At 39.4% G+C, this 25,952-nt stretch overlaps 1 protein-coding gene across 1 annotated transcript; it reads right to left on the bottom strand.

Moving 5' to 3' along the window:
* Positions 1-8,899: 8,899 nt before the first annotated feature.
* Positions 8,900-18,028, bottom strand: scrt2 (scratch family zinc finger 2). The gene is made up of 2 exons (XM_012875646.3): positions 17,344-18,028; positions 8,900-13,396 (listed from the first exon to the last, which is right to left on the bottom strand). The coding sequence occupies exons 1-2, from the start codon at positions 17,501-17,503 to the stop codon at positions 12,597-12,599; spliced, it is 960 nt and encodes a 319-aa protein (XP_012731100.2). The 5' UTR covers positions 17,504-18,028; the 3' UTR covers positions 8,900-12,596.
* Positions 18,029-25,952: the final 7,924 nt, after the last annotated feature.

The following is a 25,952-nucleotide window of genomic DNA, read 5'->3' as shown; positions in this document are numbered from 1 at the left end:
TTTTTGGAGTCCTGCTACACTCTAAACGACCCTCTGCTGTCACAGCAGGGCTGCATTCGACTTGCTCACATATCTCAATTACTCAGATTGAGTTAGTCACACAGGTACAACAGCAGGTCATGGAAGAACAGTTCCCACATAATAATTTGCTGTTAATATTAGATTTCGCTCCCTGTGGGATTGTCACACTTAGAGCAGCTGGAGAAAATTACCTGCCAGCTTTTAGCCGGAAAAGCAGGCTATATTTATTCCTGCCTCTTTTCTTTCCTCTTTCTTTTTTTTTTTTACACGCTGACATGCCTTTTAAAGTGATAATTATTCTAATGCTGATTTCCAGCCTTCAAAGTATAGCTTTGTGACAGATGAGGCTTGTGAAATCACAACACGATTTAGCAACAGTGGATGTTTCTCCATGACGGATTTGTGCAGTTGTGTTGATTTTACACTTAAGGGTTTTGCTGCCTGAATCTGCAGAAATTATTTTGCTGCTCCCTCCTGTAAGTACAGCGGCTCAGAATGGGATTTCTGTTTAATGATCTTTCGTTGCCTTGAAATAAATTTGCTCCTTGTATCAAATCCTGAGGGAGAACAAGTGGTGCTCGGGAGTGAGGTTATTTAGGTGTGGACTGGGCTGCTGTCTTTCTTTTCATTTACACTCTGCTCAGTTCATTAACCTTACAGAACCACCCGAAGCACAAAGACATTATTTTAGCCCTTAATGTTTAAGTATAAACACAGAAAGCCTCAGAAGGAACGTTAAATCCACATTACACAAATCATTAGGGTGCCATCAGCCAGTTATTTCCTTTAGCCACTAATCACCTGATTCTTTTTTTGATTTATTTAGCCATACCTTGTAACAACCAATAAAGTAAAATGCCTTTTAACTCTTAGATATTGAGCAAACTACAGATCCAATCAGAAGTTTACACTTTTCTAATGATTTATGCATCTTCTATGGTTTTTAAAAAGAAGAAGTGGTTGCACGAACTTTATTGTAAATCTTCTCTAAACCAGACATGGTCTGAATTTTACACATAAAGCCAAATACCTACATACACCAGCATTAATAAATATATAAATGTCCACATAATTATTCCTTTTCATCCTATTGTCATGCGAATTTTGAGCAAACTTTTAAAATGACGCAAAAAAGAAAAAATAAGTGAATTAGGTTTGTTTCCATCTCGTGTTTGGAGCGAATTAACTAGGCTATGAAAAGCGTAATTTTATCAGAAGCTAACGTTACACATGGCCGTAATAAACAGGAAGTAGAGGTTGCAAACTAGCAAGGGCCACACATCTGACAAAAATGGAAAGAGGTTTTCAGGATGTGTTGCTATCAGACAACCTGTAATTTAAAAAAAATTCATTTCAGCTAATACTGGTGACTTAACTTGCCATCTGGAGATGTAGAGAAAAAAAAGACATTTCTATGTGTGTTATGGCAATATCTGAACAGATGCCGACAGCGGAAACCGCTGATCAGTCACGTGAGGTAAATAATCGCTATGTCAGAACTGATTTGTCTTCTGTTTTACGCATTTTCGCTTTTTCTGAAAAGCCAAAAACTTCAAGCGATTGTAAAAACTTTTTTCACAAAAACTGAGGAAGTTATTTCAGAGTTTGTCGCTTCCATCAACCTTTTCCAATTCGATACCTCAAAATGCACATTAAAAAAATCGTTGAAGGAAAGACGGTTAATGACATGCTTCAGACCTTATATTGACCCACTTTCCCACCTGAAGGCATATACCGTAGTTAATTATGATTGGTTGGCTTCCTGGAAGAGGTCCTACTTAAACATATAATGCGTTTTTAATATATTTGAGTTTGAAGCTGCTTTCAAGTTAGCCTACTTTTGACATCCAAAATAGGTTCTTGGTGTCTCTTTGGACCCATTGTAAAACCTATGGTGTCCAAACTTCCATCTACATCTCTTTATTTGAGAGATGTAGGAGAGATGAGGTGAAGTTGAAGAATTCAAAGGCCTTCCTCCTTCTTCATTATTCCATCCTCTGTGTGCATTGCACCAGCACCAATGGTAGCAAAGCAATCCCTCAGCATGATCCTGCCACTACCATGCTTGACTGTTGTTACAGTGTTGGCAGGTTTAAAAGTCTTACTTTCAGCTGCTCCAAATTTCTGTCGAGCTTGAACGTGTCAGTTTAGGAACCAACAACTTCTTTATTGGCCGACATGCTCTCTGTGCATGTTGATGTGAAATTTGCTTTGCATCCTTCATTTTATTTGAGGGCGATGGTTTGGGTAAGATGGTTGGCAGCTTTTAGTGTTTCCATGGGTCCCTAGCAGGACACTGATCCCAAACACTCAACAAATTTGGTTAGGAGTTGATAAAGCAGGCTAACATTAACAGACCCATCTTCAACCCTATTCAAAATGTAAAGATTATGCCATAAAGGTTGGCCTGCACTAGGCGACCTACAGATTTAAAGGTATTCTGCTGAAAAGAGGCGTGAAATATTCAGATTTCACCACTAAAAGCCAGTGACTGAGTTGTGATTTGATGTAGGGCATTTCAACAAATCCAATCAAATCCACTATGAATGTATTTGAGGCTGTGTTTATAATTTTGGTTTGAAGCAAATTCACAGTAAACTCAAATTGGTCCACCTGATGTGCATCACAGAAGATTTATATTCTACATTAATCAAATGATTAATTCAAATGAATCAATAAAAAGAATGGTCCTGGATGCAAACTACTGACTGTATAATCAACAAAAATTAAATCCTCACATGTTACAGACAGAGGCTGATAAATATTTGCCATTCATCCCGTAAAATGTCTGTCGACTATTATTATTCAACCAGAAAACAGTCGTGCATATCAATCTACTGTCGGTCCGTTAAACAACTAATCACAGCAAGGCGGCAAATCCTAAAATCTTCTGCCTCTGAATCTTTTCCTGTCCTTGTTTCTGCGTGCATTGTATATAAAGGAAAGAAAGGAGCTATTTAAGGAGTGCCCTCTTTGACTTTTGTCTGAGTGCTGATGACAAGTTGGATATCTTAGATGCATAAAAATGAGATTTTGACATGACTTCAAAAAGAGAAGCATACGGATGAGGTGGACCCTCTGCCAACAGAGAGGCGAGGAAACAGATGGGTTTTTACACAAACAGCACAAACATCAAGAACACTGAGTTAAAGAGCTTGGCAGTCTCACTTGATGAAACAGTGAGGAATGGAGGAGCTTTTAATGAGCATCTCTCCTGTGATGCGGAATGTGAAAAGACAAACTGTTCGCTCTTAAAGGGGAAGTTACAGTTGGTTGGCCCTGGCCGGCTGTGCCGGATCGTTCTTCATGCTGCTTGTTGAGTGGTCAGTATTAATGCTAAGTGATTGTGGTGCATTTTTTTTACTGGCTTTGCAGTGTTGTTGTACAGTCCTACACCTTAATATTCAAACAACATTAATAATATTTGCATTGTAATGTGCAGCACTGTTATTTACTCATTATTCATTACTAAATGTCGCCACAAACCCCAAAGCAGCCACCAAAACATGATCTGTTGTTGTTGATGTCGTTGTTTTTTTTAGTTACCATCTTTTGTTCAGCACACGCTTTATTGTATTGTGGACCCTGTGCTAACATTCAAAAGGCATTGTCAATAAAACTCTAAGTGAAAAGGAAAAGTCTTCCATCAGCTGAATCTGCTGTTAAGCTGATTGTGGCGTTAATACGTGTTTATTAGTAATAGTTGGAAAATAGCCAACAGAGGGCGCCAGGTGCAAGGGAAGGGTCAAAATGAGGGCGAGTTGAAGATGAGTTAATGTTATTATTAATTTTTAAATACATCAGTCTTTTGTCATATGATTATAACAAATCTTCAACAAGTGGAAAAAAAGTTTGAAAAAACACCTCCAAATCAGCTGTCCAAACCTTCTAAAGGAATAATTTTTTTATTACTGTTCAAAAAGATGGTTGACAATTTTGTCAGAAAAGAATTTAGTGCCGAAGATTAAAATCCAGCATCTACAATGGCCCCTAAAATGATTCAATATTTCTCAAAATGTTTATCTACATGCAGTCTGTTCTGACTATTTGAGCTGTTAGATTCCCCTAAAATTTGTTCCTACTGAAAAATTATAAACTGTCTGACTTTGTAAAATGTACAAAAAAGAGACAGAAATATATATTTCATTGTCAAAATTATTGTTTGTTGAATTATTATTAATATTGTGCTTTTTAGATATAGTCAATTGCTCAACACGGTGTGCTTTCTAAAAAGATAAAATTTGTACAAATTCCCATTTAAAATATGAATTTGACTGACCAGTATGCAATTGATTTTGAACCTATTTACATGATTAGACTATGTTAGATTTATTATATTATATGTTTCTAAATAAAAGGATATAAATGAATCTGTTTGTCCTGTAAAGAGTCCTTTGGTGACATTTGTTCTATAATTGGTGCTATATAAATAAACCTGTAAAGTGAAATAAATATAATTTGTCTGTGTCAATATAGCAGAAGGAAATCTATGTAGCTGCTGCTAAAGTTGCAGTGATTGATTTTTTTAGAGGAAAGTATTCACTGCAGCTTTAAGAAAATGATGTAAAAGTAAAACCTAATTAAATATCACAATACATAAATAAAAGTAACCAAATAAAACACTTTTCAATGAATTTCAGGCCAATTCTGTTTTGGTATATAGCAACAATTTACAACATCTCAAGGCGCTTTATTAGACACACTGGTCTAACTTGCATCTAGACGTTATTTAACTAATTTGGGTGGAGCTATAATACAGTGCAGTCAAATTCATTTATTCATGGTAATTGGTGAAACTTGTTTTTTTTTTTTTTTATGTGGAAGCCCAGGCAATTTCATTGAGTCGTTAACTTTAAAGCAATCCCTCATCCTGAACAAGTGTGTGGCAAAAGTGGAAAGAAATAGTTCCCTTTCAACAGGAAGAAACCCGCCGCAGATTGCTATTTATTTTATTATCAGAACTTGCTGCATGAGTAACTGTTTAATCAACTGCATTGCGCTCCTTTAATTACCCTTTTAATCTCAGCTGCACCGAGTAAGGTTAAACAGTTGCCTCAATGCTCAGGATCTGTGCAGTAACCTTGTGGTTACCCCGCACCCCATCCGCTCAGAAAGCACTCATATTTTCTGTCTGACAGTACTCACTCAGGCCGTGATGGTGTTCTCAAGTCAATATCTTTGAAGTGTGAGTGTAGTATCCTCAATTTTTCAGGCTGTTTTTAATAATTTACCTGATGTGCCCTGAGTGTTGGAGGCGGCGGGAGGCGGCGGCTGCTGTGTGACTCTGTGGCGTGTTGCAGAGATATGTATGCAGGGCCACAGCCTCCCTACCGGCCTCTCTGTGCTGATTGTTGTCACACACACAGCACTCTCGCGGGTGATGTAATTGGATTCCATGGGTCCCTATTTTACAGTTCATTGCCATGTAATGAAATCAGTTATTTACTTTCATCATAAAATCTGATAGGGGGCAACATCTGTTGAGGTAAAGTTTGACTCAATACTGGATATGAATGCTGATGTGCAGAGGTCTGCAACAGCCTGAGCTGCAGCACAGGGAGCCGTTGCTTTTTTCCACTCAGATCAATGCTTTGTTGCACATGCTTTACTCAAAATGTAAAAAAAAAAAAAAAAAAAAAAAACAGAAGCAACAATTTATTGTTTAAACTTGAGCGGCACAACTCGCAGCAGTGAGCGCAATCATTGAGAAGAATGGCGCGCTGCACAGTGTCCCTGTTCCACTCTGCCGTCTCATTATACCGCTGCTCTGCTGCTGGAGGACACTGAAGGACACAAGCGATTGAATTCAAGTGTTGTATATTCCCTGGAAACCAATCAAGAAAAGCCCCAGAATAATAATCCCTGTCCACTGTCATGATTCGTTTTTATTTTGTTCCATATTTTTCTCTGGCTTTTGAGTCACTCAGGAAGGGTAGTTCCAGCATAAAATCAATGTTCCATTAAAATTTAATGGCCAGGAAGGGCTTAATAGTGGCAGAACAGATGCCTCTGCTTTTGAGAACGCCGGCATCTCAAGAACCCTTACTCAAAGCGATATTGGTGTTGTCAGGCACTCTGATGGTTCCCCCTTTTCAGTTGCTCTGAGAACTAAAGATATTGGCATTTTTCCCCCTCGGAGAGGGGAAATTAAAATTTAGGAAATTGACGGTAAAGCTCATCCAATCTCTCAAACATTGGGAGAGGAGGTGGCAGCTGATGACACGTCATTGTCTAAATATAATTACTCACGCTGTTACTGCTGACTAAAAGCTAGTTCAATCAGATACCAGAGTCACTATCTTCTAAGTATGAACATCTGCAGATTAGTGTCTTGCAGAAGTACTCCCCCCCCACAGTTTAACACATCAAAACCACAAAATTCTATTTATCTATTGGGAATATATGTGATAGACCAACACAAACCAGCATATAATGAGAAAGTGGAAAGAAAGTAATAAATGGTTCAAGGTTTTTTCTTTCTTTTACAAAGGTTGTTGTGCATTTAGTACAATTTGTAGAGCGACCTTTCTCTGCATTGACAGTTGCATGTCTTCAAGGAAATGCAGCTGTGCACATCTTGGCACTGAACAGGTCGTCAAAATATCTCGGGCTCAGTCAGATTGGATGGGGAACATCTGTGCACATCCATTTTTAAGACTTGCCACAGATTCTCTAATGGCTTTCGGTGTGGACATTGACTGGGCCATTCTAACACACAAAAATGCCCATTCTATTATTGCTCTATGTTACGGTTGCTATTCTGCTTGAGGAGGAAGCTCCACCTGTGGCTCAACTCTTTCACTTCCTCTGTTTTCTTTCAGGATTACTATTCAGCTCCATCTGTCTTCCAATCCTTTGACAAGCTTCCCTGTCCCTGCTTAAAGCTGCAGTAGGTAAGTTTTGCAAAAATGTTTTTTTTTTTTTTTTTTTTTTTTACACATTTGTTAAAACTGTCACTATGTATTGACAGTAAAATATGAGAGACAATTTGTAAAATAAATAAACAAAAATCAAGCTCCTCTGGCTCCTCGCATTGGGCCTACAGCCATTTGCAGAAATACAACGCTCCCGGTTAGAAGCAACCAATCAGAGGCAGGAGGAGCATCTTAACAGTCTCAATCACACCCCTCCCCCACACAGTTCATACCAAGCTCAAGATTGCAACAGTGCTTAAGCTGATGGCAGAGAAACAACCTAACGCTACAGAGAAACTGCCACTTTCTTTGATTGGCCCCTGCCAACAGAAGAAGACTGGTGACAAAAAGTGAGCTAAGAAGAGAGTGGTAGACCGAGCTCTAAAAAAAACGAGGGTAAATATCAGAGCGGCTTTTCAGAGGTGGAGGGAAAGAATTCAAAACTGATGCTGATTTAAGCCACATTTCGGCTTGATAAGAAGGTACCTTGCTTGATTTGTTTTATTTTTTAATAACTACACAACTAACACATCGATGGTTACAGTATCACTGGTGATAGCGCAAGTCTAATTTTTTACTCTGTAGCTTGTTGTTAAGTCTAACAGTTAGTTCTGCTTACCAGCCTAGGCTCCGTGGGGGGAGGAACTGTGGAGGGAGGGCCGTAGCTCAGCAGAGAGCCAGAGGGAGGGACCTGTAAAGGTGGGCTTGTTTAAATTCTCAGGCTGAGTCCACGTTTTTGCCATAACTCCCTACTGCAGCTTTAAGAAAAAAACATCCCCAAAGCATAATGCTGCCACCACCATGTTGCATTGTGATTGCTAAGGTTATATTTCATACTTTTTGTATGTAGGCCAAAAAGTTCAGTATGATCTTTTCACTCATTTTCAAAGGCCAGGTTTGTAGAGTGCATAACTAATAGTTGTCATGTCAACACATTCTCCCACCTGACCTATGGCTGCAGCTCCTCCAGAGTCACTGTGGGCCTCTTGGCTGCTTCAAAGGTTTGCAGCTGTCACATATTATTTCCTTTTTAGAAGATGGACGGTGGGATGTTCAAAGCCGTAACCTAACCTAGTCCTGGACGATATGGCCAAAACTTATATCACAATATATTTCTTAATTTGGGTCGATACGATATTATTGCGAAATCGATATAAACAAAATAAAAGCCTCAGAAAGACTACGAAGAATGCCCACAACTGATCCATGTACAAACTTAAGCCACTTATTTTGCCATGATTGTAAAACTCCTCCAATATAACATTTTAGAGATATTTGCTTTAAAAATAAAACGGATAAAACTACATAAAACCCAGCGCGTCAGCCAGTGAAAAATGCTGCAATCACTACTACTCATTACTGTAATGTATATTGAAATATTGGAAATGTCATATCACCTTTTGAATAAAGTTATATTGAAATATATAGATATTGAATTATTGTCCAGCCCTAACTTAACCCCTGCTTTAAACTACTCCTTCGCTTCTCCCTTCATCTGTCTGCTGTGTCCCTTGGTCTTCAGGAGGCGGATTGCGATGCCTTCAAAGAACAGCTGTATTTATACTGACATTAAATTACACACAGAGGGACCCTTTTAGATGAGCTGAAGGCAATTGGATGCACTGGGCTTTGTTTAGAGGCTTCAGTGTAAGAGGTGTGAATACTATAAAACGGCACGCTATGAAAAAGAAAAAACATTTTGCATCCACTACACAATTATTTTCCACTTTATGTTTGCCAATCACAAAACATCACAGTAAAGAGGTTTCTGTAAAAAAAAAAAAAAAAAAAAAAAAAAAAAAATCAATGGTTTTGCAAGGCATTACATGTGATTTTCTGTAGAAATTTGTAGTGTGTATATATATATATATATATATATATATATATATATATATATATATATATATATACAGAAAATCTAAAATAAATATGTATTTAAAAATAAATACAAGTGGACTTGCTGGTTCCTTGTGCTATTGTTTTTATTAATGTTATCATTGCTATTGTGGTCATCATTATTAATTGTAGCAGAACAAGATAAATGAAAACACCCCTCAGCAATCATGGCTTAAGTTTCTTCATACTGGAACGGAGAGAAAGAGAGAGCGAGAGAGATAAGGAGGAGAGTGAGACAGAGAGAATGAGAAAGAAGGTGGAAAATCTTAATCAGTTTTTTTTTTCTTTGAGGACCATATGGATGGTTTCAAGCAGCCAACCATATGTTGAAGGCTTTTGTCATGGAAATCATACTTTTTGGCACTTTTTTCATTGCGCAGCCAAGCCGGGCACATAAATAGAAAGGAAAGAAGAAAGGAAGAATAAAAAATAATACCCAACATGATCAGATCTTTGAGAAAACACAGCGTTGATAGTTGTTGTTCTAACTTATAACAGATAGCTTCGTAATCAAGACGCTCCCTGATTCATATGGCCAACCAGACTGCAATTGGTACCTGCATTTGTCTTCTTTTTTTTTTTTAAATAGAAAAAAAAAGACATGGATAGAAAAAGAGCATTTAAATGTCTACATGCATTGTGATATTATTGCTGTGATATATTTACAAATATATTTACAAAATCAAAGAGGAACAATGTTTCCTTACATCTAAATGCAATATTTTGCTATCATGTTGTGCCACCTTCCATTTAAGTAGTCTTTTAATACTGCCAGGGTTTAGATGCAAGCCTGCATTTGCAGTTGAGGTTTTTTAATATACCCAGTGCATGTTTTTGCCATTTTACAACACAACCCCCGCATTTTGGAGATACCTTATTGGACTCTTACATCTTAAATAGACAAAAAAAAAAAAAAACACGAAAAAAAAACAAATAATAATCTTGGAAGCAATTGTTTTGTTTTTTTTGCATTTGTGTAATATTACAGCGATGTTCCAGATTGTGTGTCCTACACGTTGATCATTAGACAGGTGGTTTGGATGCTCTCATGCAGTGATTCAGCTGTAGCACTACACAGGATGATGGCGAAACAGAGAGAAGAGGATGAACAAATAGAACAGAAGCTCCTCTTTGCTCTCTTTTCTCCTCCTCAGCTTAGCTTTTTTTTTTTTTTTTTTTTTTTTTTTTCAGAGCGAGCTCAGCATTACTGCTATAGTGCCATCCATTTGGAATATGCAAATAGCTGACAGTGCATTTGCCTGCTGGTGCTTGACCTTCCCCTTGGAGGTCGCTCACCGACTCAATTACGCTCCCTATCTGCAGTCTGTCTACAAACACCTGTTATCCTCCCACACTCCGCCACCCTCCGCCAATCCCACTTCAGCACATCTACTGCTCGCCGCGTCTGTTCAGAGGCAGTTGGGACAGGGTGAGGACGGCTGCTGCGTAGGGGAGGGATGCAGGGGGAGTGAAAAAAAATTAAGCTGTGGTTTGGAAATGCCGTGCTGCGTGTCCTTTTATTACAGCAATTAAAAATAACTTTTTTTTTTCTCTCCCTGGAAGTTAATGCCAAGATCATTTTCTTAGTGCTGCTAAACAGAGTGCGTAAACAGCCTTATGTTGTCTCAGTCGGAGTTCAAATTGTTAAACGTTGCTAAATACTTTATTATCACTGTGACCTTAATGAGAATTAATGTCTTGTTGTGTTTTTAATGTAGAGTAAAAAACAAAAAAAATCTTGGGTTAACAAATAGCAACCTCATGTCAGTTTTGGAGTAATGTCCTGCTAATCTTGCCGCCATTATTGCTGTCGTGCCTCTGTGACTTTAGCGTAAAGAGACCTGTTTATTCTCTGATTTTCAGGATGCATCCGCACCAGCGTAGACGACTTCTGAGAACTATTAATTGCCTGAGATTGAAAGACAAAAAAAAAGAGGCCAAAAATGTCCCTCTGCGAGAAGGTGGAGGGCTTTTTTGGGAAACAAAATCAGCCTTTTCGTGTCATTGTTTTCTTTTTATTGCCCTAAGTTGAACAAAAACAGAACAGTTGTGATTGTTTTTCCATGTCAATTGCTTTTTCAGTCAAGTTATTGCCACAAAACCTAAAAACTAAATCTGCATTCATTCATTGGAAGTCCTCTAGCACTGGTACTGTACATTGTTCCTCTTTAAAACTAAGTCCCATGGACTCTCTACAGTTTTCATGCATATAAACATTTTCTTTGAAGATCAGCAGCATCTTACAAGGTCAATGGATGTTCGTTTTTTTTTTTTTAAATTACAAACAATAAATAAATACATGATAAATAAGTATTCAATAAATAAGCAAAAAAACAGGATGAATAAATAAATAAATAAATAGATAAACAGGAGGATAAATAAAGTATTTACATGATAAATAGATGGTATGCATCTACTAAACCATGGGCGTAGCTTTGAGCGACATATAAAAACAGACAAACACAAAAATTTGTCACTTTGTAACTGAGGGTGTGCGAGTCCGTACGTTCACTCTGAGGTAATACTGGTGGAGGAAGGGGGGGGAGCACCTCAAATACGGGGTTGAGATTACTCATTAAGACTGGACGAGTCACCATGAAGGCAGCAGAGTTTACGCAAGCCGTCATGGTGCAGGAAGAACAACAAGTTTTAATTGCTATAGATGAGTGAACTGCTCATGGCACTTATTCGATCATTTGGTCTGGCTCTCAGTGTTTTGTTTTTTTTTATTCTTTTGTTTTTTTTTTTTGTCCAAGTCTGTGCATCAGGGTGAGACTGTGAATCGGATCAGATGGTGGGAGAAGTAATACCTGCTCAACAGGCCAACATTTCAAAATCGCTGTTCCTGCAGAATAGATCTGAATGACGTATGATCTTTTATAGCTTATTTAAGATGAGCTCTGTTTGATGTACCCACAGTTACAAAGAAGCTTTTGATCAACAAGAGATAAAAAGCACAAAAAAATAAATTTAGAAAAATTAAATAGAAAAATAACATCCGTTGAATTGAAAGGTTGGTGTGGAAAAAAGGAGGGTTTGTCTTCTTTTTTTTTTTTTACCTTTTAAAATGATCTCCCTTTTTTGCAAATACTGTCATAGTTCACATTTTTGTAAAAAGTTTATGTTGGCAGTTGCAAAAGAATTCAATTCTTAGCAAATAAAAAGCAGCATAAAAATACAAGAGGTCATTTTGTCTCTAAAAAACAAAATAACACTGTTAGTCCTTTTTTATGTTTTTTTTTGTTTGTTTTTTGTTACTATTTCCTATAAAATATCAGGAATCTAAATATTATTACTATTGATATCAATATTATTATAGTCATTGATAAAAATTCACATGCCAGGCCTCATATATAATTGTGTTGTAAGTGTGGATGTGCATCATGTGTGTATCGTGGTGTGTGCGTGTGTGTGTGTATGTGTGTGTGTGTGTGTGTGTGGGTGTGTGTTTACATGTTCCCACATCGGTGTGAGCACATGTCGCTGAGAGTTGTGTACAACTAACATCTACAGTCTCTATTTGCGGGGAAGGTTGATTGATTGTATGTTTCTGTGGACGATTAGCTACTGTGCAGGGGGAAAAAAATCCAGCATCTTTTGAAATTGTCTTTGCCATAATCAGTTATCAGAGTTTCTTCACGTAATCTCAGTGAAAATATTGCTTTCTAAAAAAAGGGAAGAAAAAAGGCATGGAGGGCAGAGTGAACAGGGTTATTGGTTGTGAACCTTCGACAAGGGGCTCAGAAATTTTGCTTCTCTCGGGGGTTAGTTTTCTGATCCGGAGTCGTCTTCGTCTGCAGAGCCCTTGAAGCAAGCTGACTCATAGTGCTTGTTCAGGTAGGACTTGAGAGCGAAGGTCTTATTGCAGCGCTTGCATCTGTAGTGCTTGAAGGCAGAGTGTGTTTGCATGTGGGCGCGGAGGTTTGAACGGTCAGCAAAGGCTTTGCCACAGTGGGCGCAGGCAAAGGGCTTCTCCCCCGTGTGTGAGCGCATGTGACCCTGCAGCAGCCAGGGCCGGCTGAACGCCTTGCTGCACACATCGCACTTGTGCTTGAGGTCGTGGGTGAGGATGTGCATCGCCAACGCCGGCATGGACACGTACACTTTGCTGCAGGTGGGACACTTGCGGGCCATCTTGCTGTCCAGGCTGCGGTGCGTCTGCTTGTGTCTGCTGAGGTTGGAGGAGGTGGCGTAGGTCTTCCCGCACTCGTTGCAGGTGTGGCGAGGTACGCCGGCTCCTCGCTCCTGAGCGCCTCCGTTTGCACTGCTGCTTCTCGAGCTGGACCCACGAGCCTCGCCCTCTCCCTTTCGCCTGGAGCGGCCGTCGGAGATGAAGAAGGCATCCATGGTGTAACCCTCGGCCAGAGCCTCCGATTCACCACTGTAGAAGCCGCTCGCCGTCATGCCGGACTGGGGGCTGTCGGGGTGCTTCAGGTCCGGGTCGCAGTACTCCCCTCCGCTGCTCACCTGGGTGTACAAGGGGTCCGACACCGGCGACGCCAACTTATGCTCCATCTTCTTCTCCCCCTGGTATACAGATGGCGTGATGTAATCCTGGATGTATCCTGGGTAAGGGACACACACAAACACAGTTGGCCAGAGGTTGTGATGGATGAGGACACGCTGACATGTCCGTGATTACATTATTACAAACTTGGATGGCTGCCCTTTCTCAAAATAGTGGAAGGATGAATGGTAGCACAGAACAAGCTGAAGCTTTTACTAAACTCGGGCAGCGATAGAGAAAAGAGTGAGACATTCAAGCCCTCCGGGTTGGTTACTGTTGTTCAGCTGTACCAAGCATATGTAAAATTATATTTTGTAAACCACAAGAATCTTTTGCCGTGTTTTTCCTCGAGTTGAATGTCTTTTAACGAGGTTATGGTTTTCCGGATGACTGAAGAATCAGCCCCCCCACACACACACACTTGTTGCTTCTCACTGTCGGCCAACGTGTGCTTGACATAGACAGTGAAGGTTAAATGAGGTCCACTCATCCCGTTTTATTAAGGTAAAGTTGTTCTAAAGCTAAAATTGGGAAGCAAAGAGCCGTGTTATTAATGATAACTTGAAGCCATGATATTTATCTCAGGTTTATCAGTGAGAGTCTCATTAAGGCCGAGTTATCAGTGGAGTCTGCTGTGTTGGAAGGGGCAGTTAGCCCCTCTAGAATAATCTGGGACAATTGACTAAAAATTCCCTCTTAGAATTAGCATTAAACACATCAAACAGAATAATGTTTAAATTCTGAGTTTCCATATTTGTTTTTGGAAGGTTTTTCTAATTTATCATAGCTTACATTACATTTTATTTATCATTTGCTGCAAACAAATTTATCCCTCCACCCATTATCTATACCCGCTTATCCATACAGGGTGGCACTTTACAACAAAAACAATTCATAAGGTATTGTAAAGTAATCTATAGTAAAATTACAATTTTATCAATTTATAATGCAAATAAATAGAACAGTATTCATCTAGGAAAGCCCTGAGAATTGTCCTTGCTGCAAGTCATTGGGTTTTGCAGCAGTCCTTCTTCTGAAGCAAGCATGTGGCGACAGTGGACAGATGATTGCATCAAGTACATAACGTTGCAGCAATCCAAAATGTAGTTTTGACCCAGTTGACGCATCTGCTCATATCATGTTCTTCAACAAGTAGGGTTTAATTTGACATAGCAAAGAGTCATGTTTCCTTCAACATGTTCACTAAAAGATGTATTTTAGTTGGCATAATTCTTGTCCTTCGTTTTACCTCTGAAGGAGCTTGGTGACAGAGCAGCTAAAAGGCTTGCTGGCAGCTAAATGGACCCAAACAGAGGCTGATAGATGCTGAAACGGTACGCAGCTCAATACCAACTAAATGCATTTCATCTTCTGGGTTGATGTTTTTTAAGTGCAAATTCAAAATGCGGTGAATTTCTTTTCCTGAGACAAATAGTGCATAACTGCAGAAAAAAAAGGCATTCCTAAGCGCCGTGTGCATCAAGCAGTGGAAATTAGGTATTGACTGCTTTTTAATGAAATTCAAAGTTTTGAACTGATCAATAACCTATCATCTGTAAAATAGTGCAGCTGTTGGAAGGGTCCAATGCTGGAGAAGATGGAAGTAATGCGTGAAACAGATCAAGTATCCTAGAGACACAATAATAGTTTATTGAATCGTGTGCCGGAGGACTGATAATGTGAGACTTGGCATCACGCACGATGTTTCCAAAGAGGGTCACCTGTCTGCTGCCGCCGCGAACATGCTGAAGTGCTTTCAAGAAACAAGCCATAAAGAAATCAGTTTAAGTGCTCTCGTACTACTGCTTCTCCGTTCCCAAGGGTTTTAGTTCACACACCCCCTTTGTCAAAGACATGACCGTGACACCCGGGGACAAGGAAACTACAGGCCTGTGCACGCGGCATTATGCTGCACTGCATGGCTTCACGGGTTTAAACTGCACAGATGGCGTTCGTCTGTGAGACAGCGTCACTTTCTTTCTAAAACCAAACAAATGCGTTTATTTTGCTGGTTTTATTCTCGTGGTTGCTTTTAAATGCATAAATCCTGCCGTTGCAACAGTGATGAGCAGCCAAATCCACCTGTTTTACAGCCACATTAGCAGCAAGCATGAAGGGTATTTGCACTGCGTTGTGTTGCGATATTTCTTTTTTATTTTATTATTCTCACTAACAAAAACCTACGGGCACTATCAACGTATGCAGAGGTGTTTACCGTGTTTCAATTACTCAAGGTCAAACACGAAGCTCACAATTTAGGACTCGCGCTGTATCAGCCTTTACAGCTCATAGACTCGTTTCTGTAATGCAAAGCAAGCATGTAATTAATGGACCCTCTCAGCCACCCCTCTTTGTTGTTCGACAGACACTCAAGTCAAATGTCTCCACAATGGGGGGAAAGAATATCTCCCGGAGCAGCAGAAGTGCTGACGTTAGGTGTTTCAGCTGCGCTGCTGGAAAAAAAAAAATCCTTTATTTTATCTCCCTTTTTTTTGGGGGGGCTCAGCGTAAAATAATAATTCTTTTTTTCAGATGAAAAGGTTTTTTTGTCAAGATTAATACAGTGACTTATTGTTCTTTTCTTCTGTTAATGAAATGCTTATTTTTCATGGGGTTGAACAATAGAACGAAGAACAATAGAGTGACTAAAACTGCACAAAAGGATTATTAAATGCTTAGTAAAAAAAAAAATCCTGCAACTAGAGGAATAAATGGCCAATCAGCATGTGCAAATAGAAAGAAAAAAACATGCTTTAAGGGATATGTAATTATTTTGGCACTACATTTCTTGACTTTTAATTGTTGGTTAATTGCTTATTTAAATTTTTTGCTGATCTGTTTATGTTGTTTGTGAAGCAACGTAAAATAGTGTGATGCGGCTGCTTAAGATTTCACCTTGCCTCTGAAATGGCTGAATAACAGGTGGGCATCATCAACAGGGTTTAGCTGCGCACTGTGGTTCCTCTCCTTCTGTTAAAGCGACTTAGGGAATCACAACAAAGCCTCTCCTATATGGCCCACTAAACGTGGTCACAAAATGGAAGCGACGAGCCCGAAGCAGGCTGTGAAAGTGAAGGTCGCCCCTCAGCTCTGACCGGAAGCTTAGCGTGGCCGGACGGTGTGCTGACCACAGCGCAGTTATGTGCCTTTTTTTCTCTCCGTGTTTACTGTACAACCTCCGTCACGTGACCTGCCTCATTGCTGCCCTGAGCATTTTTGTCTCCTTATTCTGCCTCTTTTCAGCGTTCCTTCGTCCCGGCTCCCCGCCTCCCTCCCGGCTTCACTGTACAGTGTGTTGATGTCTCTTGTGGCGGCAATAGGCCTGCACTGCTGAAACTCTAACCCCTGCTAGTTTTCAAATGCCCGGAAGGAAGAGAAAGATGTAGCGGAGCGATGGGGGTGGGGAGACTGTGTGCATGCTCCATTTGGATGGGAAGAGGGGGGCAAGGGAGGATCGGACCATGATGGGAACTCAAGGACAATAACAGCTAAGGACAAATGTATCATCTGATACTCATCTCTCATATTCATGAATTTTTTACTTCATATGATGACCAGATATCGTCAGCCTGCATGTGTTTATCCACCACCGGGCTCTGGCAGTTATACAAATACGCATCCTAGCTTTCCTGATTAGACACATGTTTGCTTCCCCATTTACATAAACTAATCCGTGGCTGTGACCTGAATTGTGTCTGTCCTTTGCCGGAGTCAAAAAACAAAAGTCTGGGAGCACGGCGATGGGGGTGGGGTGCCTCGGAAGCGGATTATTTTGGATGTTGGTGCGGAAAATCAGCTGGATGCATGTAACGTGTCACATTAATTTACACAGTTTCAGTGCGTCTCATATTAGCTGACTCAAACAAAAAGCAGAAATTCCACCCAGCAAACGAAACGAGGACACCGTCCGTGTGGAAGTGTGAGGCATGCTGAAATCAGCGCCGGGGCTGTTTACAGGACATCTTCAACTAGAGCGGCTCACACTGGAGGCATGCTATAACTCACCATTCTCACTGAGACGAACCCCAAGACTGGTCACTGAGTCTGTGATGGAGCGTGCAAAAGTGAACGAGTCATCCAGGTGGTGATGATGGTTGGAGTTGGCCACATTGGACGAAGAAAAATCATCAAGCTTGATCTTCTTCACCAAAAAAGAGCGGGGCATGTTTCAGTGGATGAAAACACGGGGCTGAGAGAAACGCATGAGAGAAAATAAAAGACCCTCTGAGGACGCAAACAAGCGGAGCGGGCTTGACGGTAATCCTTCTGGTGGATGTGGTCAGAAACATAAGACAAGAACGAAAAAAGATGGAAACCAGTGCAGGACAAGGCTGATGGCAATGCTGGGGCTGATACTCTTTGGTTCCCCCAGCTTCCCCTGGAAAAAATAAAAAAATAAAAAAATAAAAGCAATCCTGTTCAGCACTGGATAGCTCCTGTGATGCAGCAGGCTTAAGAGACCAGTGAGGAAGAGAAGAGATGGAGACAGACAGAGAGAGGGAGGGAGAGAGCGCAAGAGAGAGAGAGAGAGAGACTGTCAGACTAGCTGAGATCAGCAATCACGCCAGCCTTTATATGGGGCACAGGCAGAGGAAGATCAGGTGGTGCTGCGAAATGGAGCTGCTTAGCTTTAATCCATCAAATGTCCCCGGGGACACACATCAAATTACTACTGAACCGTCTGTGCATTCGCACACAGACAGAGGAGAAAGAACACAGCCAGACCCCCTCTGCCCCCCTGCTGCTCCCCCTCCTCCTCCCTTCCCCTCCTCCTTTCACCCCGCTTATGCTCCATGCTCAGAGGAGGAGTAAAAGAGATGGGCAGACAATGGAGATGTGGATGAGAGCACACTCGGTGTCCTGTCCCCCATTGTCTTCAGATGAAGTGGCACAGTTTATGTTTGTCTTGCACCGGCTCTGCCTCCCTCAAGTCATCTCCGTTTCCTCAAATAGCCTCGGATCTTTTCTTCCCGCGGTCGCACCGCTCTGTTCTCTCAAGCCAACAGCAGGCACTAAGTCCAGGAGAGATCACCAGAGTGTCTGGGAGTGCTGCTCCTTTTCTTTTAAAGTTGCTCTGGATTCCAGCACCGTTGATGAGCCTGGCACAGGGAAGCAGAGCTGCTCAGCTCGACTCTGCTGTCTCCCTCCCCATTACTGCTGCACAGATGTGTGTCCTGCCATGCGTGGCAGTGAATTATCTGATTAATTAATTACATCTTTTTTGATTAGGGTGAAATCCAGAATTAGATCTGTGCCTGCTAAATTGGGCACGTATCTCTTGGTATGTATTCGTGTAAATTAATTTGCTGGTATATCATTTATTTGCTGCACCACAGAATGAATCTTTCACTGTATACACAGAAAAAAAATGTTTTAATAGACTAGAAATGATGCACCTGTTTGATTTACTGTGAATCAACAGGAAACACTTTACTCTATTCACTTATTTGAACTCCTTGGGTTAATTATAGCTAACATTGGTATATTAAATGACATCTACTCCACTGTGTTTCATCAAGTCCAAAGTCAGAGTAGTTAGCTACTAGGAAACTTTAGAGCACTTAATGTTTCCTTCTCCTGACAAGCTTTAAGGAGATGCTGATGCATTTTCCAGCAGGACGTGGTACTGGCCCACACTGCCAAAGGGACCGAAAGCTGGTCCAGTGCTCATAGTGTTACTGCGTTTAATTGTCCAGCAAACTGGACTGATCTGAACCCCAGTGAGAATTTGTGGGTTGTTGTCAAGAGGAAGATGAGAGACACAAGACCCAACAACGCAAACAAGATAAAGATGGCTTTTTGGGCAACCAAGGCTTCCTTAACACCACAACAGAGCTAAAGGCTGATCGCCTTTGCGTGCATACCAATTACGGTATGTGGATATACTATATAGAAGGGCCATCATTCTGTATTAAAACAAGTTTTGAGTTTTTTTGAGAAGCCAAACTTTGGGTGTTTATTATCTGTCAACCATAGTCATTAAAAGGGGCAATATGCTTTTTATAGCTTTCCTTTTCATATTTAAATTAGAGTTCCATGGTTTAAGTGGAACTGTAAGGCTTTGGTGTGAATTCCTCGTTATTGTTGCCCCACAGCCTCTCCGTTTGCCCCTTTTCTGAGGTGCGTCTGGGAACAACTCGCTTTGGTGCGGTCTCTTTAAATGCAAATGAGGCACACCCCACTCCCCTCCAGGTCACAGTGTGCCCAACTCCACCCTGTCTGGCCATTTTTGTAGTGCGCTGCAATACAGCCAACAAACGAACATTTTCACTAATCCACTTGTAGCTTCGGCATCCTTCAGCTTAGACAACAAAATCGCAACAAAAAGATAAATAAAAATAGCGGATTGCAAAATTGATAAGCTGGTTGTCCATGACCCTTATAGCAGTTCTGCAGCAAATACTGTGACATGATTGTTCAAAAAACACGTGATATAGAATATAGAAAACTGAACAGATTGAAAAATATGACCCATACAGAATATAAAGATATCTTTGCAGCCCCTGGACAGACTATACTCAAGTACACAACAAAATGTATCTAAGAACTACATTTTTTTTGCATATATATATATATATACACTATATATATATATATATATATATATATATATATATATATATATATATATATATATACAGTATATATATAGATATATATATACAGTATATATATATATATATATATATCAGTATATATATATATATATATATATACAGTATATATATATATATATATATATATATATATATATATATATTATATATATATATATATATATGTGTGTGTGTGTGTGTGTGTGTATATATAAGTGTAAATAGGGGTGTGTGTTTTACTTTTTCAATTTAAGTATAAGGTAATCCTAGTATACTGGGATGCACTTCAAGGAAATGCAGTAATTTTGGGGGGAAAAACACTTATAGGTTTACAATAAAAAGATTATTAAATACTCTGACCTTAAGACTTTCATTGATTTCATATATTTATGTTTTAGTAAAGTGCTTGAATGTGGTTGAAGGCCCCATAGATTTGCTCTGACACGGGGGCCTGCCCTTCCACCTGGGTCGCTCTAAATCATCCACACCACCAACAGTGACCCTGCAGCTCGGACGCAGCTGGAGCCGAGACTGGGGCGATGTTAAATCACAGCAGTGAGCATTTATCGCAGTTATGTGATTGTACATTACAGAACAAGTTGATGTTGTCACCAAGCCCAGCGTGTTGTGCCGAGGCAAGGACAAGATGGGTCAGGGCAAGAGTTGGAAATGATTAGTTGATATGCAGTTTTATTTTTGTTTTTTTATTTGACTTGTCTTGCAGGGGGGAATGCTTAAACATGGCAAGCAGTTTTGACTCTTCATTCTGATCCAATTGTTCAAAAGGTATATTTTATAATTTTTAGATATTTTCATTTCAGTTGTGTTCTGGCTTGTAACTCATCATAACTGTATTTATTCCCACTACCAAGGCACAGTAGGGACGTAATGGTGCACAAACAGTTTAAAGTGACGCTTTCGTACATTTTCAGTTCGCTTCAGCAGAGAGAAACAAATGAAATGTGGCCACTATATAACAGGATGGAGATTTGGTTTGTTGTGTTTATTTTTTTTTTATTAATAATGGATAAGTGGGTATAGCCACTGATTGTGGACGAATGGATGAATACAACAATAAAACCACATGAAAATGGTCAGCGTGGTTTAGGATTTAAATAGACTTCTTATCTGTGGCTCCCAAACTGTGAAATGGTTTTGCCTTGCAACTTTGCTTTGCTGACTCTGGACGTTTTTTAAAAAACAACTGAAAGCTGTCTAGTTTTACCAGGCTTTTATGTCCTGATTGCATTGTGCTTTTTTATCCTTGTTTTTTCAATTCAATTGTATTTATATAGTGCCAATTCACAACACAGGTCATCTCAAAGTACTTAACAAAGTCAAATTCAATCAAATCATGCTGATTGGTCAAAAATCTAAGCAATAGATATTATATTATATTATGTAGTATATGTAACTTCAATGTAACTTGTCATACAGCACTCTATGACTTTGTGTCTGTGTATGGTGCTGTGGCAATTAGGGCCAGCCAATGATTCAATAACAATATATACTGTATATCAAACTATAAACGTGTGGTGCGATAGAAAATAAAAACAGTCAATAAAAAGTTCAATAATAGAACAGTTTTCTTTCCATTTGCATTCTAGCTTATCATGTAGGTTAATATCACATTCATTACATCCTCCCAACCAATCACAAACGCAAACCAGGAACGCTCCGTCACCAAGCTACGCCCCCTTCAAAGAGTTCAGAGATCACGTGTTCTTTTTTCTTTTTTGGTAAAACAGTTAGTTGAATAAAGGTTTGAGTTGTTTTTGTTTTTTTTTTGAGTTGAGAATTCAGTGTTTGTGTGTTCTTTGTCTAAAAATATGTTATTAAGCAACAGCATAAAATTGCCATGGCTGCAAAACCGTGGGACATTTTGAGTTATCTAGATTCTGAAAGAGTGGAATCTGAGCTTTCCAATGATATCAACTTGTGGAAATCAACAAAGAATTGAAGAGTATGTGACCATTTGAATGACGGCACTCTGGAACAAGATTAGTGAGAAAACAGGCCTCATAGTTTCTTTAGAATCCCCCTCAGCCAGGGGAGTGTTAACAAAAGCTGTTCAGCAAGCATATTTTGCAAAAAAAACATAAATCACTATTTTCTCAGAAATTGAAGGTTTTTCACATTACGTTGTTCCAGTGAGTAATTCAGTTCAGTGCAGAGTGAGCTGTATACTTCACTGCTGTTATTTTGGTGCGCTCCACCAATCTTGCTCCACTGTACCTGAATGGAAATCTTAATGTTACCAAAAATGCAGAGTTTATGGGATTTCCCTCTGTTTTGTTTTGGTGTCACTTTTTAAAGCTGTGCTACAACACGTTGCAAAGGCTACATTCACACTGTAGGTCTTGTTGTTCAATTCAGATTTTTTTTCTGAAATCGGATTTTTTAGACGTAGCCGTTCACACTACTAAATGTCTAAATGGATCAAGACTGCAAAGCGACCTGCTTGCGCAACTAACAAAAGGAAACGTCACACCACAGTGCACTGTTTACGGTGGTAATGGAGAATGCAATTGTTTTCTAGAATTGATTCTAATAATGTTTTGTTCACAAAAACCTTGAAAAAATAAAGAACCGGCCGGTATCTCTCCTTGTTGTTATAAGAAAGCTGTTGAGCAATGGGACTCGACAATATTTGGACCACATCATAGCAAGATGAAGTAAGGTAAGAAGAAAGCAGCACAGCTATTAACAATGGTCATTTATGGAGCGCTAGCTGCTGCTGTGTGTGGATGTGTATTGAGAAACAGGAAAATTAAGTGAAAGACGAATAAAATGCGGCATGACCATTCAGACAGTGGGCACTGTGAAAAATATCCGATACGTATCCGAATTAGTACAACCAAAACAAAACAGAGGGGGAAGTGGCACAAATCTGATTTTCTGGGGGGTGAAAAGATCGGAATTGGGCCGTTCACACTGCCGTGAAAAAGACAGATATGGGTCACATATTGGCAAAAAGATCGGATTTGGGTCGCATTTCCCTACAGTGTCAAAGTAGCCTTAGTTCTGCTTATAAACATACAACAATATGTCCAAGTTTGTGCGTACTGAACCGCCCGGGCTGTACCGGATACTTCTGGAGTGAATATGTGTACCGTTACACCCCTAACTGCAAGCAAAGGCTTTTCTGCTTCACTTTGAGTTCATAAACTGCAGATTTATACATAAAATTTATAAAATGAGGAGCCGGAAGGCAGAACTGTTGTGAAAGAGCTGTAGAACAGCCTCTCATACAAAGATTTAAGGGCGCACCATGGCAGACCCAGTCAGCCCAGTCGCACTGTCTATAATTCGAAACACTGAAATTCTTCGAACATTCAGGTGGCTGTTGCTGTTCCCGCTCTGGTTCTGATTACCATTGTTAGTCTGATGCGCACAGGTGTCAGTACTACCATTTCTAACAACGACTGCATCACCCATAGCCAAACTTATATTGGGGAGCTATGTGCTGGTTCTGCAGCTCAGCTTTTCTCACATGTTCAGTCCAGTTCTTACTTATGAGCGTAAAACTGCATTAGAGTAATGTCGTACGTTATTTTAAAGCCACTCAAACCTGTGTACACGGTATAGTAATTTTTCTCACTTTTCACCCATAAAGAACACTTCGAGCTGATACACATGCTGTGGGTGGAAAGGAAGTTAAAATGCTGGCATGCTATCAGATAGCTGCAGTCAGACACTCTTCTGTGTTTTCCTATTTTCGGTTGGTGAAAAGAAATCCGTCCTCTTCAGCCTTTTACTTTCACTGAGCTCACCCTTCTTTCCTGCATCGATGATCTTTGTAGAGCAAAAGTGCTCTCTATCCTTTATCTGCATGGCCAGTAAGTGGACACACATCCCTTGGAACCAATCAGATCTCTGCTTACGCCCACAGACAATGACAGGATTCAACTCAGCGGGTAAAATATGCTATGTCATACAGGATAGTGCATGTTTGGGTTTGAGACTCAAAAGGCTCTTTTTCTGTTAAAAAGGTGTGTTTAAAGAATACTTATCTGCTTTAAAAAGCATCAGAGAGGCAGATTGTGATTTCTTTCTTTCCTATTGTCAAGATTCTTAGGTTCCCTGACTGTAAAAGATGGTGATGTTTGGCTTTTGAGCCATTTATTTATTTATTGAACAGGCGTGCAAGTAACTATAATACACATAACACATATAAAGAAAATTAAGTCAAATGAGTGGGTAAAAGTGCACAATTATCCCCACCCATTCTTCCTATATCATATCCAACCTACCTTTTTGTTAACTGTATAAATTATAATTGTAATTTCAGAAATTATGTAGATACAAAGTATATTATTAGAATTAATATTACCCAAAAAAAAGAACATATAGATACTGGGCTGAAATCTTTACCTTTCAGCCCAGGTTTCTATACCCACTGTTTGTCATATTTTTGCATAATGATTTAAACCTGTTCATATTTGGACATTGCTTTAATTCCCCATTCAGATATGTCCATAGTCGCACACCACAGGTGGTGCTGCAGACATCATGATTTGTTCATGATGATGAAAGGCCTGTAACTGCTGAGCCTTTAGATTTTGCTCGTCGGAGCAGAGGTTAAATGAACGATGAACCTTCCTTGGCTCCATATTGACCTTTAGTAGCAGCATTTTGAACCTGCAGGCTCTCTATTCCTGAGCTAACATTTACCTCCCACAGAAACTGTCATTATTCGGTTCTTTGCATTGTTTAGCAGACACTTCCAGCAATATTATACATGACAGAGTTCTGAGGAAATCTTACTATATGTGTGATAAGAAAAAGACTTGACCAACAGTTAATAAGCATGTTATTGTCCGCTGCTGATCCTTTATGTAAAATATCAAAAAAATTCTGGTCAGAAAAATTAGAATAAAAAATTACTTTGAGCTTAATTTTCCTTCAGAAAAGCATCTAAAAGCATTTTTTCTTACCAAGCAAACAGTTTCTAGTATTGATTAATTAGAATTACATTGAGTATCTAGTTAAGGTCAGGCATTTTGGATAATGGTTGTTTTTTTTTTGTTTTTTTACCACACAATAAACTGTCAAACCATCTCATGGTGAGCTACAGGTCCTGGACTCTTGTCCATTCATTCATATTTTTAGTTTCATTGTTCCTTTATTACACAGTTTTCCAGACAAAAGAAAAGCAGGACCATATCAATGTTTTTCCTCCACTATGCATTAACCCCTGATAGTTTTTTCTTGCACTCAGGATGCATTGTTTCCAGCAGGGTTTTTAAAAAGATCCATCTAATAGTTTCAGCTCTAAAACCACCAATTTAAAGAAAAAGTCATCATATCCTTGCACACTTTTCCCATTAAGTAACATGTGATTTGATATGTGATACAGGAGAACAAAGTTCTGCATAATTGTAACTGGTTTTAAATTAACTTTATAACAAAAAACCTAAAGAAGGTGCTGTACATTTGTTTTTAACTCCGCTGAATTGACATGTTCAAGTCAGAATCAGAATGAGCTTTAGTAGTATTTTACATATATAACGGAATTTGCTTTGTTGATAAGGTGCTACTCATAAAAAAAAACATACAGTTGACATAAGTAGATTTAGAATGATGAATAAACAAAACAAATGCCGGTTGTATACGAATAATAGAACAATAGATAACAATAGCTCAACTAGATTAGATGAAGAATTTGGTAAACATCAACTTTCAAGTCTTGCCGCAGATATTTTAGTTAGATTTAGGTCTGGACTTTTGATCATTTAAATACATAAATATGGTTTGATCTAAACCAGCGCTCCTGAATTCTGGTCCTGGAGGTCCGGACTTTTAAATGTGTCCCTGATCCAACACACCTGAATCAAATGACTGCTTACTGAGGAGGTAATTCAGCCAACTTCTCCAGAGTCCTGCTAACAGAGATGAGTAACTACTTACTATTACTCAGTTACATTTACTTGAGTAACTTTTTGAACAAATGTACTTTTAGGAGTAGTTTTAATGCGCTGTACTTCTTACTTTTACTTAAGTCATATTATTACTCAA

Source organism: Fundulus heteroclitus, chromosome 1, assembly GCF_011125445.2.
Source record: "Fundulus heteroclitus isolate FHET01 chromosome 1, MU-UCD_Fhet_4.1, whole genome shotgun sequence".
NCBI lineage: Eukaryota > Metazoa > Chordata > Actinopteri > Cyprinodontiformes > Fundulidae > Fundulus > Fundulus heteroclitus.
The sequence above is the reverse complement of the archived record's forward strand: the minus strand, read 5'-3'. Positions and strand labels throughout refer to the sequence as shown.

What these genes read in the sequence shown, in the direction of transcription:
- scrt2 (XM_012875646.3), bottom strand. Translation starts at nt 17,503, where the DNA reads ATGCCCCGCTCTTTTTTGGTGAAGAAGATCAAGCTTGATGATTTTTCT. An exon ending in GGTTCGTCTCAGTGAGAATG is followed by an intron (nt 13,397 to 17,343) that starts GTGAGTTATAGC and finishes TCCCTTACCCAG; the next exon opens with GATACATCCAGGATTACATC.